Source organism: Sorex fumeus, unplaced genomic scaffold (assembly GCF_029834395.1).
Source record: "Sorex fumeus unplaced genomic scaffold, SorFum_2.1 ptg000044l, whole genome shotgun sequence".
Classification (NCBI taxonomy): Eukaryota; Metazoa; Chordata; class Mammalia; order Eulipotyphla; family Soricidae; genus Sorex; species Sorex fumeus.
In genome coordinates this window covers 4169167-4187734 of record NW_026606101.1, presented here as the reverse complement: position 1 = coordinate 4187734, position 18568 = coordinate 4169167, and the positions used below count along the sequence as shown (strand labels likewise).

At 45.7% G+C, this 18568-nt stretch overlaps 1 protein-coding gene across 16 annotated transcripts in view; it reads right to left on the bottom strand.

The window, feature by feature from the left end:
- PTPRT (protein tyrosine phosphatase receptor type T) overlaps positions 1 to 18568 on the bottom strand; it is a 1141641-nt gene that overhangs the window by 396853 nt on the left and 726220 nt on the right. For all 16 annotated transcript variants that reach the window (XM_056121254.1, XM_056121255.1, XM_056121260.1 and 13 more), the window contains exon 8: positions 6561 to 6857. In XM_056121254.1, coding sequence (XP_055977229.1) covers positions 6561 to 6857 — 297 coding nt within the window. The remainder of the gene's footprint in view (positions 1 to 6560; positions 6858 to 18568) is intronic.

Here is an 18568-nt window from a genome sequence, read left to right as displayed (position 1 = left end):
AGGAGGAAGGGTAGATTGAAAAATGAAGATTTTGTAACAGTTCATTCAGGTGAGAATCATCAAGGGCTACTAAAACCACTGAATGAGAAATTTTGGGGGGAGGGTCACACCCAGCGATTCACAAGGGTTGCTCCTGGCTCTGCACTCAGGAATTACTCCTGGCGATGCTTGGGTGACCATACTGGATGCCGGGGATTGAACCTGGGTCAGCCACATATAAGGTAAATGCCCTACCCATTTTACTACCACTCTGGCCCTGAATGAGAAATTTTTATAGAATAGGGAACCCAGAGGACCTCAAAGAACCTCTGCACAGACAAGTGAGTTCCTTTATAATGAGAATAAGTGTCCCATGGGGGCACTGGAGGCCTGGGGGAGAGGGTATGGGGGCGGGGAGGTTCTAGCATATCTGAGTGATTGGTGGACTCCCTGGCATTATGTTTGTGGATGATACTTGAAAACTAGTGAGCTACTGCATCCTCAACCCCACGAACTTTTGTTTGCCAAACAATGTCTCTTTTTCTTGTCTCGTATGAGAGAGTCTGGATACTTACCACATCAAATCACAGTATTGGAACTGTGGTTGTGAATTGCCTATTTAATAGGTTTAAAGTCAAGGTAAATTTTTGTTTGTTTTGGCATCACCCAGTAGTGCTCAGGGTTTATTCCTGGCTCTGGGCTGAGGGATCACTCCTGGCAGGGCTCAGAGGATCATATGTGGTACCCCATCACCTGTGTGCAAGGTAAGCACCTGTCTGCTATATCATCACTCTAGCCTGCTGGTAAATTTCTTAGATGCTGAGGTCTAGAGAGGAGCGAGGAGGAGGTTCTGGAGAAACTTTTGTCTTCTGTATGACAGAGATGGGGTCAGGAGTCACGCCTACTTTCCAAATAGTTAAACATACTCTATGCTTTCTTATATATGATATTTCCACTATATGTACCTTCCATCAACATGAAAGGAAAATGCAGCAAAACATTAACAAATGGTGAATGTGGGTGAGGAGTTTGTAAGGCTTCCTTATGCTAGTTTTTCCATTTTTCTATAGCTTTGAAATCTCTCAAATTGAGAAATGTCTCAAATGTCTTTTGATAGGAGTCATGAGCTACACCAGACCCCTCAGCACCCCAATAGGACAGTGTAGATGCTCATGAATTGGCAGTCAGAGCAAAATCTTCCCCCATGTTGCTTTTGTCTTTCAAGGTCATATTTTGTATTCCACATTCCTAACTGGTCTTGACCGTGTTCTGGTTAAAGGCAGAGGGAAGTATACTGTCAGAAAGCTTTGGAGATTCATGAAAATAAAGAATCCTGTAGTCCTGTCTCAATGGTTGCTTGCAGATGCAGTGAAGGGGCTGAGAGGCCAAGCCGCTCCCAGCAGGGGTCCATTCCAAAGCACCTGGGTGCTGAAATGACACATTCTCCAAACTCCTCAGAAGACAATTTTGCAGCAGGGACAAAAGCAGCAGGAACCAGTCAGCTCTATCGAGGTTGCTGTCTGGCTCCCTGAGGGGCTCAGTTAATCAGCCGGCCAAAGCCCTCCTTCACCCATTTGACCTTGAGGTGATGAACTCTCTATGTAAGAGATAAAGGGTCTCTCCCCTCTTGGGGGTAGGAGTTTGGCCTCATCCTGCTGCACAGGGGATGCCAGTATTCTCGGTGAACTCAGTGTTGCTAAGGGACAAGGCGCCAGGATCATGTTTGATGGGTATGATGTGGTTTTTAATGCGATAACGTCCGCATTTCTCAGTAGAGTAAGAATTTATGCTTTATTAATGGATGTTAATTAAAATTTAATTTCAAAGCATTGCTACTCTCACATTGTGATAAAGGTTTTGTGATTTTTTTTACCCCCTTGGTGACAAGAGGTTAGGACATGCTTTACAGATGGGATTTGGGATTGGCTTTGTGTGTGTGTGTGTGTGTGTGTGTGTGTGTGTGTGTGTGTCTGTGTGTGTGTGTGTGTGTGTAGGAAAACTGAGACAGGCAGAATCTCCAAGAAAAAGAATCAAAGGTGCCGTGGGCTCTGCTGGTTGAATTCACTCTTTCAGCTCACAAAAGCTCCCTGTTCAGGGCTCTCAGTTGTGCCTCTTTATTTAAGATAGCAAGAACTTCCCAGGCACCCCCAAACCACGCTCCTGCCCCAGCCACGTCACTGTGCTGGGGAGCAGCATCTGTGATTTTTCTTGGACACTGGGCCTGGGTGGTAGAGCCTGAGCAGGCTTCCTGGCACCCCTGGGAGCTTTCTGGCTTATTTATGTTGAGGATTCTGGGTTCATAGACTTTTCCATTCTTTTCCTGATGGAGTTGCACATGTAGCAACTGCTTTTTTAGAAAACATAACAATCTGCTCTGCATAGTTCCAGTTGTTTTCTATACCGTGGCTTTAATGAGCACAGAGATCCAGGAGGTGGTAATCTCAGGAACAACAGCTCGGCAGATGAGGAGACCAAGGCTGGGCGGGTTTGACCACTTGTCCCAGTCACACCTGGCTGCAGAGCTGGCTTCTCTGAGTGCAGGTTTGGATTCAAAGGAAGCAGAGATTGCAGGTGGCCTGGATGCCAATGAGGTGGATAGGGGTGGCCCCCCTAGAGGCCTGGGAGGCACTGCAAGGCAGGTAGGAGCCCTGCTGACAGCAGCTGAGACACCACTGCTGTTCTCAGAAGCACACTCTGCAGAGGCAGCAATGAGGGGGGACAGGATAGACTTAAAGGAGGTAAGGCAAAGTTTGTTTAGAAGGTAACTTGTGTGATCCCTGAAGCTCTAGGATGGGCCTTGGGGAAATGATCATCAGGGATCAGGGACAGAGGTTAGCATGCTTGCTTCATCTTATAGTGGACTTGGAAGCATCCCCCTGGACTCACGGGGTCTTTGGATTGTTTCGTGAAGCAACAGTACAGCATACATTTGCACAGAGGATGCTCTGCCTGAGGTATGTGCTCTACCACTGAGATACCTTGTTGACCCCTTTATGCTATTTTGTGCTCCTCAGTTTACGGATTATAGTGCTGCGAGCCCAATGTGTCCTGTCTAAGGATAACTTCCCAAGTGTCCCTCCCTACCCCCATGCTGGAAATTCCTTGTTAGGATTTGGAGCAAGAACTCATGTAGCTACCCTGAGGAGGTCTCCAGTGGACAGAAGTCTTCTCCCCATCCCAGCCCCAGACCCAGTCTAAACCTGGCCTAAAGTTGTACCTTGGCTTCTTCCCTTTTCTGACCTGCCTTTCTCATGATTTCCACGGTATTTCCTGGGAAAACTTCTTTAATTCACCTCATAACTCAAGGTGAATTAAAGTAAAGTAATAAATTAAACTGCAGGGGAGAGCAAAAGGCATCCAGGAAGGAGTGTTTCCTAGATGAGTCCTCAGAGTTGCTGGTTCTAACCTCTTTCACCACAATCATGATAACCTGTGGTGGAGTTACATGCAAAATGCAGGGGCTGCCTGGGAAGGAATACCCAACGAGACCGGGGGAAGTTAGGAAAAGCTTCCTGGAGGAAGATGCATGTGAAGAAATCCTGCATGTCTAATAGAACTCATTTGCAAATAAGAGGGAGATTGATTCCAAGCTGGTGGAAGTGCCTGGGTGAGGACAGAGGAGCAAAAAATACCATGTGTGCCACGAAGTGCATATGCTCTCGATGTGAGGACTCTTGAACTCAGGGACACTGTGAAGGGTAAGTGCAGAAAGCAACCCTGTCCAAACGCAGAGTAGAAGATGGGGGTGATGGGCTGACTTCACTTCCTTACCTTGAGTTTCAACTCAGTGAGATGAGAGACACAGAGGATGAAGTCAGTGTAGACAAGGAGATTAGTATTTAAGAAAAATAGTCTGAGGGGGTATGGTGCCACCAGCAGATCAATCTGTACCTGTGAGGCGAGTGCATCAGCAGCCTGATGGCACCATTCAGACTTTCAGATACCCCAAAACTGCTGCTGTGCCTTTGGCCAGACCCCCCAAAATTGGGGCAAAGTTTACCAAGAAAGTAAATGGCCAAAAGTTAGGAATGTGGGAGACACACCCACAAACCACCTCCGGCTCAGCTATATAATTGGAGGCATGGCCTCTCTGGTTCCTGATCGAACTGCTTAATGGCCATGATCCCAGAGACTCAGAAATGAATCTCAGAACCCAAAGGCTTTTGGCAGAAATGCGTCCTGTTCCTGCAGTAGGTTATTGGCGCTGGGCCACTCCAGGTGGGAATAGGTTTCGTGCCTTGACCTGTTCCCCCTGGTGGCCCGGTGACCACCATCCTCCAGAGGCCACTGGACAGTCAGGTCTGCGCCTGCAGTGATAAGACACGCCGGGCCTCATCATATGGGGGAGGAACTGGCCCTTTCCTCTCCATCCCAACGAGACCCCGAGTTGCCGCCTACAAACGGCCTCTCTGGCTCCTGATCAAGCTGATTAATGGCCATGATCCCAGAGACTCAGAAACAAATCTCGAAACCAAGTGGCTTTTGGCAGAAATGCATCTGGAACGCATACAAGCTGGCCACCACCTCAGAGCTTATTGGAAAGCCAGGTATGAGCTAGCGATGACAGGGCAACTGCAGTCTCATGGGAAGGGGAACAGTACTGGCTCGTCCTTCACGCCCTACCGAGGTCACAAGTTGCCCCAGACAAGCGGCTCTGGCACGGCCATGGCTCCAGAGGCAAAAGGACTTAATCCAGAGCCCAGCAGCTTGCAGCAGAAAAGTGAATGGACCATGCCTTAAACTATGGTGCCATGCCTCCCTGGGAGGGAAAGGGTGTTGCTCCCTTCCGCCTCCCGCCTCCCCTCTTCCCTGGCAGCAAGGTGGCCACTGCCTCAGAGCTTATGGGAAAGCCAGGTATGAGCTGGCGATGACGGGGCAACTACAGTCTCATGGGAGGGGGGGGGGTGGTACCGGCTCATCCTTCATGCCCTACCGAGGTCACGAGTTGCCCGCCATGAGCGGCTCTCTGGCACAGCCATAACACCAGACACACAGAAACCAATGTCGAAATTATCTGGCTCTTTGCAGAAATCCAAAATCATTATATGATTCTCATAACCAGCTATAGAAAACAAAGTATTTCACAATGCCTTTTCAGCAATTCTGATTGTTGGGGTGGGGGGGGGGGAGTAATTCTAAACAATAATGGTGCATCTTTTGTTGAAATAATGAATGTAATAAATGTAGAGAAAACTTAAGTAGAAATCATCTGCCTCACAGGCATTGGGAGGGGTGGGAGAGGGGTATATTGGGGTTCTTGGTGGTGAAAAATGAGTACTGGTGAAGGGAAAGGTATTTGATCATTGTATGACCGAGACTTAAACCTGAAAGCTTTGTAACTATTCCTACAGTGATTCAATAAATAAATAAAAGAAGAAAAAAATAGTCTGGGTTCAAAATGCCCCTAGGATTTCCATCCTACTGAGTCTGTATTTCTGGATATGCTCAATGTTCATCTAAGCTCGTTCTGTGCATTGTCTGATTTTAATTCTTACGCAGTGCAGAATTATCGGATTCCAAACTCCACATACTTTGACTGTAGCCTGTGTCTCTTTTTAAGAGGCTTGCGGTGGTGAAATGTGGAGAACAGAAGGTGGGATGAAGTGAGAAGAGGGAAGTGGTGGGGAACGTGCTTGCATGTCTGTGATGTAGCTGGGACGATCCTTGGGAACAGTGCCCCCTGGAGGTACGGCCATGCACAGCCGGCCTAGCCCTGGAGAAAAGATTTGGGAAAACTGAGGCTGAGACAGCCATGCTTAAGACACTTTCCACACGCTTGGATGAGCCTCAGGCATGAAGGAACCAGCAGAGGAACCCAGGTGTGCGGGACCTGGGGCTGAGATCTCCAAGCCTGCTTGGATTGGGACTGGGCCTCCTCCACCCAGATCCCCCATCTTCCAGTAGCTAGACAGTTACACCCACCAACTGCCCCCTGTGCCATGTAATCCCATCAATGGCCAAGATCCAGAGGCTATAAAACCAAGCTTCCAGAAGCGACCTCTTATTGTCTAGTACTCGCTCTCAGAGAACCCTGCAGGCTACCTAGAGTATGCTGCCCACACAGCAAACACGGCAAAATCTGGCAAGCTCCCCATGGTGTATTCGATATGCCAAAACCCAGCACAGCGGGTAGGGCGTCTGCCTTGCACGCAGCCAACATGGCCGACCTGAGTTCGATTCCTCCGCCCCTCTCGGAGAGTCTGGCAAGCTACCGAGAGTATTCAATATGCCAGACACAGTAACAACAAAGTCTCCAATAGAGACGTTACTGGACCTGCTCGAGCAAATCGATGATCAACGGGAGGGCCTTTACTTTTTACTTTACTTTACTAAAACCCAGTAACAATGATGGGTCTCATTTCCCTGACTCTGAAAGAGCCTCCAGTGTGGCACTTGTAAATCCTCAGAGCTAGGACGAATGGACATGTTAACTGGTGCCTGCTCGAGGAAATCGATAAACAACAGATGAACAGTGATACGGTGAGGCTGAGACAGTGTGGGAGGTATAAGCAGTAGGGGCAACCTCCCCCATGCTAGGCACACCCCCCAAAAGCTGGCCTGCCGTTCCCAAATAAACTCACCATCCTCTTCCGTCTGAACCACCAGCTCCTCGCTCTCCATCCGGCCCTCGGGGTTGGACAGCAGGAGGCGCAGCCGAATGGTCATGAAAGGACGAAGGCCACGCAGGGTGTAGTGGGAGGAGGTCTGAATCACCTCTTCGGCCTCGTACTGCTGCTGGTTGAACACGTACTGGTACTGAACCGTGAGGTTGTAGCTGTGGCAGCGGGTCACCGCATAGCCAAAGGGCTCCCACTGCAGGGTCAGCTGGCGGGCCCGGATATCCACGATCTCCACATTCTGTGGACCATGCACTGGGTCTGCAAGATAGGCAAAGCACAAAAGGGCTCTGAGCAAGGCAAATGGCTGCTCCACTAAGGGGGGAGGGGTGGCTGGAGGGGGTGGAGGAGCAGCTTTTGAAACTTAATATCTCACCCACATCCTTCATGATTTTTGCCACCTGGGATATAATTTAATTCTGCTCAGTAATCTTTTAAATCAAACTCCTCCCCCCCCCTTGCTTACAAATCTTGCATTGAAAAGGAAACCATATAAAGGGAAAGTCCAATTTTTTATTTATTTGTTCACTTGCCATCTCTTTCCCTCGCTTGCCGTAAATAAATATCAACGATAACAATAAATGCAAAAGCTGCTGAATTCCTAAGGGTCCATCAGGGAGCCTCCCAAAGTCATCTTGGAGATCACCAATAACACACAACAATGCTTTGGGAGGTATTTATTTGGAAGGTGACTGGAGTTCTCACCTGTCTCCTTAGGTTTAATCAAGCTGCATCCTCTCCCCCTGGGAAATCAGTAGGTTTTAAACCAAGGCTCACAGGCTGGGAAAAGAATCTCTTTCTGCACACATGCACCTCCACCCCAACATCCATTCACATACAGCCTACGGATGTTCCTTGGAATCACCCTTTCATCAACAAACTGGCCATCATGTCCTAGTCTCCTTGGGCATTTTCCTTGGAAAACACCCTCTATTCTCTCCTTAACCCATTGTTCTCTCCTTTCTTTCCCCCTTTTAGGATCACCTGGTACTCCTTCCATCATTGATTAGATCATGCCTCTTGCCCAAACACTCTCTCAATCATCCCTCCCTGCTGATACCATTCCCAGATCCTAATGCATCACAATGTCAGTGTCTTATTTTATTATGAATATTCTGTGGATACTTCACACAAATGAAACAGACGTGTTTGTACAAAATAGATTATGAAAACATACAAAAATGTTATGCCCCACCCTAACAGAAAGCCCATTCCATAAGGCACACACATTTGTTAGGACAGACGCATCAGTTCATTGGTGATCAGCGTCCCCTCACAGTCTGGTGTCACATTCTCTCAGCTGGGTGTAGTGAAGCGCAGGCTCGAGATGAAATCAGTATGCTGTGTCCAATACTGCCTGCCCACCAGGACTGGCCAAAGCATGCAATCTGCTTGGGTTTCTTTCTGATTTCATTGTAAAATGGTGAGAATAATAGTAGGTAACTTCATCGGGAGGGGCATGAAATGTCATGTTGTTTGCAAAGTAGTTAGAACTGCACCTGGAACATAATAAGTATTCCAGACATAGTAGAATGTTTTGTATTTGTTGTTGTTGCTGGGTTTTATGAAGGTGTTTTCTGCCTCCAGAAATAGGAGTAGTAGGAAAAATAATAAGGCTTAGTATTCTGAACATCTTACAAGTAGTGGTGCTGAGTAGCAGCATCTTAGGTAAAGTGACAGGTGCTCTCATCTCTCTGGTCCCCTCAGAGCATGGGGGAGGCTGTGTCAATTCAGTAATAAGAATGGTGTATCTGTGTGTGTGTGTGTGTGTGTGTGTGTGGTGGGGGGGGGGGGACTTGATGCCCGTTTGGTTCTCTGATCTGACCCTGGAGGGCAAATGCCTTTGGCCACAAGGAACACACTTCATAGCAGCTCTCCACTGAGAAGGATTCCAAGCTCTTTCAGCTTTCAGGGACCCTCCCTCCCTCCCTCCCTCCCTCCCTCCCTCCCTTTCTCCCTCCTTTCTTTCCCATCTCTCTCTCACCTCTCTCTCTCTCTCTCTCTCTCTCTCTCTCTCTCTCTCTCTCTCATACACACAGAGACACACACTCAGACACTCTTTCTTCATTTGTTGGGGAAGGGTTTGGGTTTTGAGGCCACATCTGGTGGTACTCAGGACTTACTCCTGGTTCTGCACTCAGGGGTCATTCCTGGCATGGGGGACCATATAGGATGCCAGGGATCAAAACCCAGGTCAGCTGCTTACAAGGCAAGTGTCCTACCCACTGGATTGTTGGTCTGACTCTCTCTTTCTTTCTTTCCTTCCTTCCTTCCTTCCTTCCTTCCTTCCTTCCTTCCTTCCTTCCTTCCTTCCTTCCCTTTCCTTCCTTCCTTCCTTCCTTCCTTCCTTCCTTCCTTCCTTCCTTCCTTCCTTCCTTTCCCCTCTCTCTTTCTCTCTCTCTCTTTCTTTCTTTCTTTCTTTCTTTCTTTCTTTCTTTCTTTCTTCTGAACCAAGATAGTTTTTAAATGGAAATTTATTTTGAAAGATGTGAGGGAAGACAGAAGGAGAAGTGTATGTTTGAGTGGGCTTTTCCAGAGTGGAAATAAGCAAGCAAAGAAACAGAGACAAGCAAGGAGAACCATGTTCAAGGGAGAACACGGGCTCGAAGTGCAAGTCTGGCAGCTATTTCTTAAGCAGAAATTCAGGGCTTAGCCTCTACCTGCTGGAAACAACTCTCAGCAGAGAGAATGATGGCCAATAAAAAGGCATGACTTAGTCAGAGTCACACAACCGAGTCCCCACACACTCCGCACAGCTGTCGAGCACACTGAGCAGTGGTCACGCTTTGGGGAGTTGCTTGTTCACCTCTCCATCACTCCTCTCAGGTGGTCAGGGCCTGTCCTGTTTGCCTGGCACCTGCAGCACAGAGCAGGGTCTGTACCGGCTCCTGCTCATGTGCCTTATCCTAAAATGAACAGATGGCAATGTGCTCTCGGGAACCCCCAAAGTCCCGGTTCCACCCCCTCCAGCACATCCCCTGGTCGCAAAGGCAAATGGATGGATCTACTTTTGTATTCAAGCCAAAGAAGGTCCTGATGCCACCTACACAATAGAATCCAGCCTGGAAAATGCATGATGGAAATTTTCACGCTTTCAATCTGACACCCCTCTCCCCAGTCTCATCTGCTAAACCTACCTTCAGCTCAAGTGACTGCCTCCAACCGGGAGAGTCACAGGTTTACATTCAGTTGGTGCAAACAAGTTGGAAATTGCTGAGAAAGCCTTGTGTGTGCAGTGGAGATGGGTTTGTTGAATTTACATCCCCCGTGTAAATACACCCAAGCCCAGAGCCTATAGTTTCTGCCTCCAGATAAGGCTCTGTCCAGATGACCTTCTGTGTAATGACAAGCAGTAAGAAGAGAGCTAGGCTGGTGTGGAAAACCAGAAAATCATCCTCTGATAGAAAAATAAAGGAGTGAGCCACCTGGGTGCTGAGTATTCTTCCCCAAATCCTTAGATTTGGCCATGGAGACCCTGTCCTGAGCACTGTGCTTTGGAGTGTACACGCCAGTCTTCTACAAGCTGAACCCTCTGCCTGCAGCTGAAGTCACTGAGCAAATAAACCTACCTGGTCCTGATCCTCTGCCTGCTGGGTCAGACTTCAAACCTGATACCCAGAGTACTCTCCTGCTCCAGGGGCCTCCCACTCATTTTAAGGGCCAGCATGAAGCGCTTCTCTCATGGCCTTTCCCAGATCTACTTCTACTCTCTATGTGTTGCACCCCCAGGTCCAAGGGGTGCCGACAATAAATACCTTTTCTTAAGCCACACATGGTGGTGCTTTAGGGGACCCTATGGTGTCGATGATTAAACCTGGAGCTTTCCTATGCAAAATGTGTGTGCCAGCCCATTGAGCCATCACCCCAGCCCTCTAAAGAGATGGAGTGAGGAGAGAGCGGGTGCAGTTTGGATAGGAGGACTGAGGTCCCACACCCAAGTGTACTAGGCCCTTTGAGGAAGCAGGTTGCGAGGAAGGAAAGGGGCCACAGGCTTCTGGTTGCATCCAGACCCACCTGTGTTCCTGTGTGTGGCAGGGATGGGGGCATGCATGTGGCTGATGGACTTGAACCTGAATGTGAAGCTCTCATTCTTGCGGCTGCTTCTGCCACATAGACTGGTTTCCTGCTCATGAAAGGGTCATTTCCCCTGGTACTATTTTCTTTAGTTTTTTTTTCAATTGAATTTCCATGAGATACACAGTTAAAAAAGTGTTCATGGTTGGGTTTCAGTCATACAGTATTCCAACATCTGTCCCCTCTCCAGTGTACACTTAATTTCCCACCGCCAATGTACTATTTTCAACTACAAACCTGAACTCGATCTGCAGCTGATATTCTCTCACTCCAAATTTCTTCCCTTTTTTCCCCCATTGCTCCATCACTGAACCAAGTATGCCTATAGTGAATTATTCTGAGTCTTTATATGCCCCACTCTTTGGTACACATCCATCCCTTTCTGGGGCATGCCACTGATCAGACCCTTATCAAGTATCCCAGGCTCAATGCCAGTGTCACTCTTTTCATGTAACTTTCTCCCCAAAGTCTTTCTAATGTAAACTACATGAGCACCTCTTCCTCTGTTTTCTTTGACTTATTATTACACTTCCCGCATAACCCTTATTCAATTGTGCGTTCATTGTTTTATGTTTGATTCAAGTCCACCTTCTGCTAACTGGTGAGTCCCTCAGTCTCTTCTACTTTATAACCAGAACAGATACTAACTTATTAAGAATGAATAAATATAGAGCATAGGGGGTGGCTGAAGATCAAAACACAATCAATATACTAACATAGTTCAGGGAGAAAGCAATAAGTAAAAGGTTGGGTACAAGCTCTAAAATACTACAATTGTTAAAGCCAATCATGAGGTTCAGTCACAATTGGAGAATTTTTTTTTTTGGTTCCATATAGGCACCCAGTCTCTGTTACTGCTGTCAAAGGCAAGAGCTATAAAATCACCTACTGACCTTAATCAAGACAGAACATCTTATTTAAAAAAAAAAAGGGAGCAGCAAAGCAGATTTTCAAATCATGAATGTTCTCTGCGTTCATCTTTGTATGTGGTGCTGGCTATAACATATAGACTGTTCAAAGTTGAACTTAAATTGAGATAATTTGGGGCATGGGGCTGAAAAATGTGGAGGTGAGTTGCTTGTATGTAAAATTAATTTTTTCTTCCATTTGAAAATGCAATTTGAGTTCCTTTCAAATTAAATTGCAATGGAGTCCTAGGCAGCTGGAAACATTATTGCTAACATAATTTGATGCTGCAAGAACAGTAATACGTTGACAGATAGTTTGATGTGACCATTAATTCCCAATTTCTGCATGGAAATGATACACAAAGGGGAAAAACAGGTAAAAGAACAAAATTAAAATCCATCTTCCTTCCATTGTCATCAAATCTCACACCCTTGCTTACTTGCCAGCACCCCCTTCATTATAGAAATTTGGTGGACAGGGATCGCTGAATGTTCCTATGGGCATCTTATGAAATTAGTCAAGAATTCGGATTCTCCATCAAGGGATAAAGGTATCTATCTTCCAGTCCAGGATCTCGGGGTCCTAAAATTGTTGGCAATTAGAATCCTCTGATTTTGAACAAGTTTAGAACAAGGTGACAACTGCCACCCTCTTGTAGCAATGCAAAAAGAGAAAAGAATTTAATTCATTCATGTATTCACTGAATGAAAAAGACTCAAATATGGAGACACCATGACATGGTGAATAAAGCATTGAATGAAGAAGCTCATTCCATTGGGATCTATGTCTCACTTTTCTCATGTGTCAAATGTGAATGATGCTCCCTGCTTTAAAAGGTCTGTGGTGAATTCAGGACACAGTGTTGACCAAGTCACTGGGTGGTTTTAAACCTCACTGTATTTCTTTCAGAGGGAGTGAGGCAGGTTGGCAACTCTGAGAGAATAGGATGCCTGTGTTTACTGTGGATCCCTTTACCTGGTTCTTAAGCTAGTTGATTGTTGGGTCCATTCTAGTAACCAGTTGTAGTTCTAGCAAATTTCCACTCACACATGTCCAGATATTGGTCTTCCCATTCCTTCCTTTCTACAAACATCATGTTTGACCTCTGAGAGATGATAGGCATTGAAAATATTCCATCCCTTGGTCATGGAGAGAAGCATGTTAAGTGAAATGAGTCAGAAAGAGAGGGACAGACATAGAATGACTGCACTCATTTGTGGAATATAAAATAACATAATATGATACTGACACCCAAGGACAGGAGACACAAGGGCCAGGAATACTATTCCATAGCTGTAAGCCTGCCTCATGAGCTGGGGGAGAAGGCAGCTGGAATGGAGAGGGGATCACTTAGTCAATGATGTGGAGGGATAGTTCGGGATGGGAAATTGTGCTGAAAGTAGATAAATGACCAAATGTGATAATCTCTAGGTATCTATATTGCAAACCATAATGCCCCAAAGTAGAGAAAGAGTATGAGGGAAATTGTCTGCCACAGAGGTAGGAAGAGAGTTGGGATGGTGGGGGTCTGGGGGATACTGGGGACACTGGTGGTGGAGAATGGAGAATGTGCACTGGTGGAGAGATGGGTGTTCCATCACTGTATGACTGAAACTCAAACATGAAAGCTTTGTAACTGTATCTCATGGTGATTAAAAAAAAAATATGCTGTCCTTGCCTTCATAAGACTCATGTTCTTGGGGTCTGAGCAATAGCACAGTGAGGAAGGCGCTTGCTTTGCATGCCGCCAACCCAGGTTCATCCCTGAAATCCTATATCACCCACAAAGCGACACCAGGCATGATTTCTGAGTGCTGAGCCAGGAGCATATTCTGAGCACCACCTGGTGTGGCCACAAACAAACAAAAGTAAAGAGCTTACCAAAAAGATTCATTCTCTCCAGGGCACAGACACAAGATTGAAGGGCGAACTGACAAATCTGCTCTGCCTCTTGCAGAGAAGGAACTAACTTTCCGATAGTACATAGCATGAAGGCACAAACACAATGCCTACATTATTTTTTAAATAAGCCGAAAGTCACCAAAGAAATCTTAGGTGAGTGAAGGTTAATGATTTCTCGACAACTGCATTATTAGGTTATAATAAAAGCAAATGTCTGGCCAGATTATATTCTACAGAAGAGAATTTATTACTAAATGTTTACTAGCAGGCAGGCACAAAATAGGTCAAACAATCTGTTCCATACAGCTCTATGAAGTCCCAGAAATCTATCCTTTTATGTGATCTTGTTACTATTTTGCATGAAATATTCCTTTGAGGTAGCTATGACAGTATTATCAGGTCAAAGATTCCTTTGAGGTAGTTATGACAGTATTATCATTTTTTCTTTGGTGAAAGGCTTGAAAATAAATATTTTAAGCTTTGTGGGTCAGGCAGTCCCTATTGTGACTACTCATCTCTGCTGTTTATGTAGTGTAAAGATTGACAGGCACTATATACACAAATGAGCATGACTGTCTTTTAATAAAAGTTTATTTACAGAAGCAGGCAGTCAAGGCCATGCACTGCAGTTTCCCTATTCCCATTCTTAGGGCAAAATCAATTACCACTTTAGTCATATCAGGACACTTGGAATCCTCCTTATCCAGGATGACAAGCTTGTTTAGGAATCTTAAGAGTGCCAGGCACGTGTGTTAACAAAAAGGGGCAAGTTTCCTGCCTCTCTTCAGCTTCAAATTCTGTAAAGATACCAACCAAAACAACCATAATGGAAAACAAATACATGTGTTAACAAACTCGCTTGTTGCCATTAGTGCTTTGAAGGCAATAGATTAAGGGTGCGCTGGATAAAAGCAGAAAGCTCAGGCCTTTAGATACGGTGGTCCAGGGAAGAAGAGCTTGAAGAGCTGAAACTTAGAGTGAAAACTGTGTTTTTTCTCTTCTCTCTAATCTTGTCTTTACCCAAGCTCCCAAATCTTCTCTGGATCTCAGTTCTGTGAAAGTCTGCTCTCAAATGTGTATATCATGCAGAGTTGGAATAGGTTCCCTGCTCCATAAGTACACTTGCTATCATATAAGAATTCAAACCATCCCATAGGCCCCATATCAAGAAGCATTGGTTGCATGTGAAGAATTAAGAGTAAGTTAAAGCTTAGGTTCAGGAGGCAACTGATAACCTTCTGGCTAGATTCATAGATCTGGGACATGAGCGACCATGAGGTCTGCAATCAAGAGCTGTGGCTGATGACTGAACATTGTCTCATGCCTCCAAAACTCTTCTAGACCCTGTATGTGATGCTGGTGCTATGATTGAACCAAGCAGGTTTCTGCTTCACCACCCAGCTTCATGTGAGTCTCTCTCCATAGGGGGAGATAGAATGGCCTGCAAGACTAGAGGAAGTCATTGTTTCTGTTCATGTAGGCATCCTCACATCATTTCTTCACCCCAGAAGTTCATTTTATCCCAGCAGTTGAATCACATTTGCAGTTTCTCCAACAGTTACAAAGCCAACCTCACTGCCACATTTCAGAGACACCAGTCCAACCACAAAATGTTTTCCCTTCCAATCTTTCAAATGCCTCCAATTCCAGCCTGTTCTCTTCATTCACTATCCAGCTCCTGCTTCTCACAGTGACTACCTTGACACAACACCTTCCATCCTGTCTTCTCTTTACCTTTTCCAATCCTTCATTAGAATTAGTTTTGCTTTACATATGCAAAATCAAAGGTTTCCAGAAGTGCCCTTAGTGTTTTCCTCATTTTTTTGCCAGCATTGACTAAACAAAGAAACACCTAAGAGTTTCACTGAAGAGTCCAAATGGCCTACTAAGTATCTATAGCTTAACAACTTAAGAGTGGTTGCACCCAAATTGAAAGAAAAAATAATTTGAGTCTTAAATAAGCACAATTACGAATGGAATACCTAATTCAGTTGGGCACTATTACTCCTATGATCCATTATTCCTGCTCCCCCTACCAGCTCCCCATCCATCTCTGTGCAACACTAGCTGTTCATCACAACAACTCCAGAGGCCCAGCTTGGTGAAAAAATCAATGTCATCAGAAGGAACATAGCCCACCCTAATACCAAAATTGTGGACCACTCAACATCACAGATTGCAGAATTTCTGATCAGACCATGCTGTCTTCTCCAAGTCACCTGAAGTTAAAAACCCAAAGACCTGAGCTGTGAGACAGCACAGAAGTGGGGTACATTCTAGCAGATTCCTGACTTGGGTTCAATTCACAGAACCTCAAGCATCGCTGGGTGCAGCCTTGGTGGCCCCAAGCACCACAGAGCCTGAGTATCATTACATCTTTGACTCTTGCACTGAACCACTGAAGAATTGCTGGAGCCCCCAAGCTTCCTGAGCACTGCTTGAAAGTCCCTTCTCCCATTCTAAAAAAAAATATCAAAGACCCTTTGGATCCTTGTGAGTTCATTGGGGTCCTGGTCTTCTTCAGTGTAGTTTGTAAACTTTGCTAGTTAAGGATTTTTTTATAGGCAATCCTCCCTCTTACAAAGCAGCGTGACTGATGTTCATCTGAATGATGGCAAAACCCCTAATTGCATTCTGTGAACAATCTGTAAACCCTCATCCCTTCCTTCTTCTATAGTTCCCTTCAGCCTGTGTGCCCACACTTCTAATGTCCCGGATACCACACCTGGGTAGTCTCGATTGGCCCCCAAAGAGACAGCCACCTCGGTTGTGCTGAGAAAGGAGCAGGGTAGTCGGCTGCACCTGCTGGCACCCCAACAGCACAGGTGCTCAAGTTCTGGGAAGAATTCAATGGACACTGGCCCGAGATTGCAGTCGGGAAAGAAAAGCTTCAGAATGCTTAAAAATTACTTTTGTGGCAGAGGAAAATCAGGTTGGAAAGAGCGAGGCAATTTCTAAATTACATGCTTTCAGGTTCCAGAGGAAGGAGTTTCAGGACTGGGGAGGGCAAGGGGAGCCCATCACATCATCTAGGCTTTACCTCGATTCACACTTAATTCATGGCAAATCTCCTTGTCCATTGGAGTTGGAGGGGTGGGGGCGGGGGGAGGGAGAAAAGGGAAAGAGAAAAATATCTTGAGGAGGAATAAAACATAAAACATCTTTGATGATCAAAATGTACCTACTAGTGAACCGGGGGAGGCGGGTATTAAAGAGGCAGAACATGATGCTTCTCCATGGGAAACCATCTGGCTGTGTACAGCAGGGGCAATGGACTTAGGATGACTTAGGGCTGTTAATTCACCACTGGAGGACGCTGATGAGAAGCCTGAGCAAGCCAAACTGATTCCAGAATAGGGAAAACAAAAGTTCTCTCTGTGCTGGATTCTGCCCTCTCCTCTGGCAGAGCTGCCACCCTCACTTCCAGTGAGAGGAAATTTAGCTTGCAGAGCAGGACATTTTCTTTTCTTTTTTTAAAAATTTTATTGAATCACCATGAGATTGTTACAAGCTTTCATATTTGGGTTACAATCACACAATGATCAAACACCCATCCCTCCACCAGTGCACATTCCCCACCACCAATATCCCCAGTGTACCCCCCCCTTTCCCACCCTCCCCCTGCCTCCATGGCAGACAATATTCCCCATACGCTCTCTCTACTTTTGGGCATTATGGTTTGCAATACAGACACTGAGAGGTTATCATGTTGGTCCTTTATCTACTTTCGAGCAGGAGATTTTCAAAGCTGAGGCTGCTCACATGGGAAGCCTGTCCCCAGCCCAGGACTTACTGGATCTCCAAGGAATCCCATTAATCCTCAGTGTCCACTTAAGGGTGCTGGACCTTGAGGAGCCCGGCTGCATCAGCAGCCCTGGAAATTCCCACTGAGCCTTAGTCTTGGAAATACACAAGAATATCATCACATTGAAGGGAAAGGTTTAAACAGAACCCACTGCAGTAAAGGCCTACCCTCCTTGAGTTTCATTGGGGATTTGCTTAAGCAATGAGAAATGAGAGGTGGCAAAGTGAAAGTCATCATCTAGTGGCAAAATACCAAGAAAGAAGCAGAGGAGAGCAGCACCTACTCACCCTCTGAGTGTCCAACTCTTTCACTGGTGAAACACCCTCTAGCTTTGCTGAGTGCATCTTAGTGAAGGGAAAAAGCTCAGACATACATATCTAGTAGTTTCCTGGCTGATGCCTGAATAAATCCAGATTATGACACTATGGGACATAATCCTAGTATAGGTTCTTATTATCAAGCAATAAGCCTTTATGTAAGAAGCTTGGAGCAATCACTTTCTCTTCCCTTGACTTTCAACTCTGGCTCAGCCTTCTCTGCAGAGGTGAACTTTCTCCCCAAGGTGGTCAGTCCATGGCCTTCTGTCCCCTTTCATCTGCCCTTCAGCTGCAACCAACCAGTGCTGCTCAGGTACATTGCTACACTTCCTCTTTCCTGCCCATCATATCTTATGAACAGTGTGACCTTGAATAATTCTTTGAGCTCCAGTTATATACTCTATAGAGATTACCCTTCTATTACAGTAGATATCATGTCAATATCTCTATCATATGTCTTGCCTATGATCCCTATGAATTGTAAAGAAATAAAATGATTTATTTTATATACTGGTGGGATATTTCTGTGTAATAAATTACCTCAACTTTCATAGGTTTGGAATAATAGGCATTAAGCACATGTATTTGCTTGTTGGGCCCAGGCTGCCCTTTGTCTGGCTGGTCTGAGGCTATGTGCACCATTCTAAGTCAGCTCCAGGGCCCAGGTTGAAGTTAAAGAAGCTATTCTGGACATATTATTTTCATAATGGATGTTCTAGAGCCAAGAAAACCAACTCAGTAGTAATTCTTATGGTCTTTCTCACATCATAGAGACCAAATTGGTCAGAGCAAATTGTCTGGGTAAATCCAACCTTGTATGTGGAGGAAAATTTGACTCTGAGTCAAATGCTTGGGGACTGAGAAAATATGGACTTTCAGATCAATGGAATAGAACTGAATGTCTAGAGACATATCCTTAGGCATATCCTTAGGTGGAAGGACAGTTCTGACTATTTTATCGATAG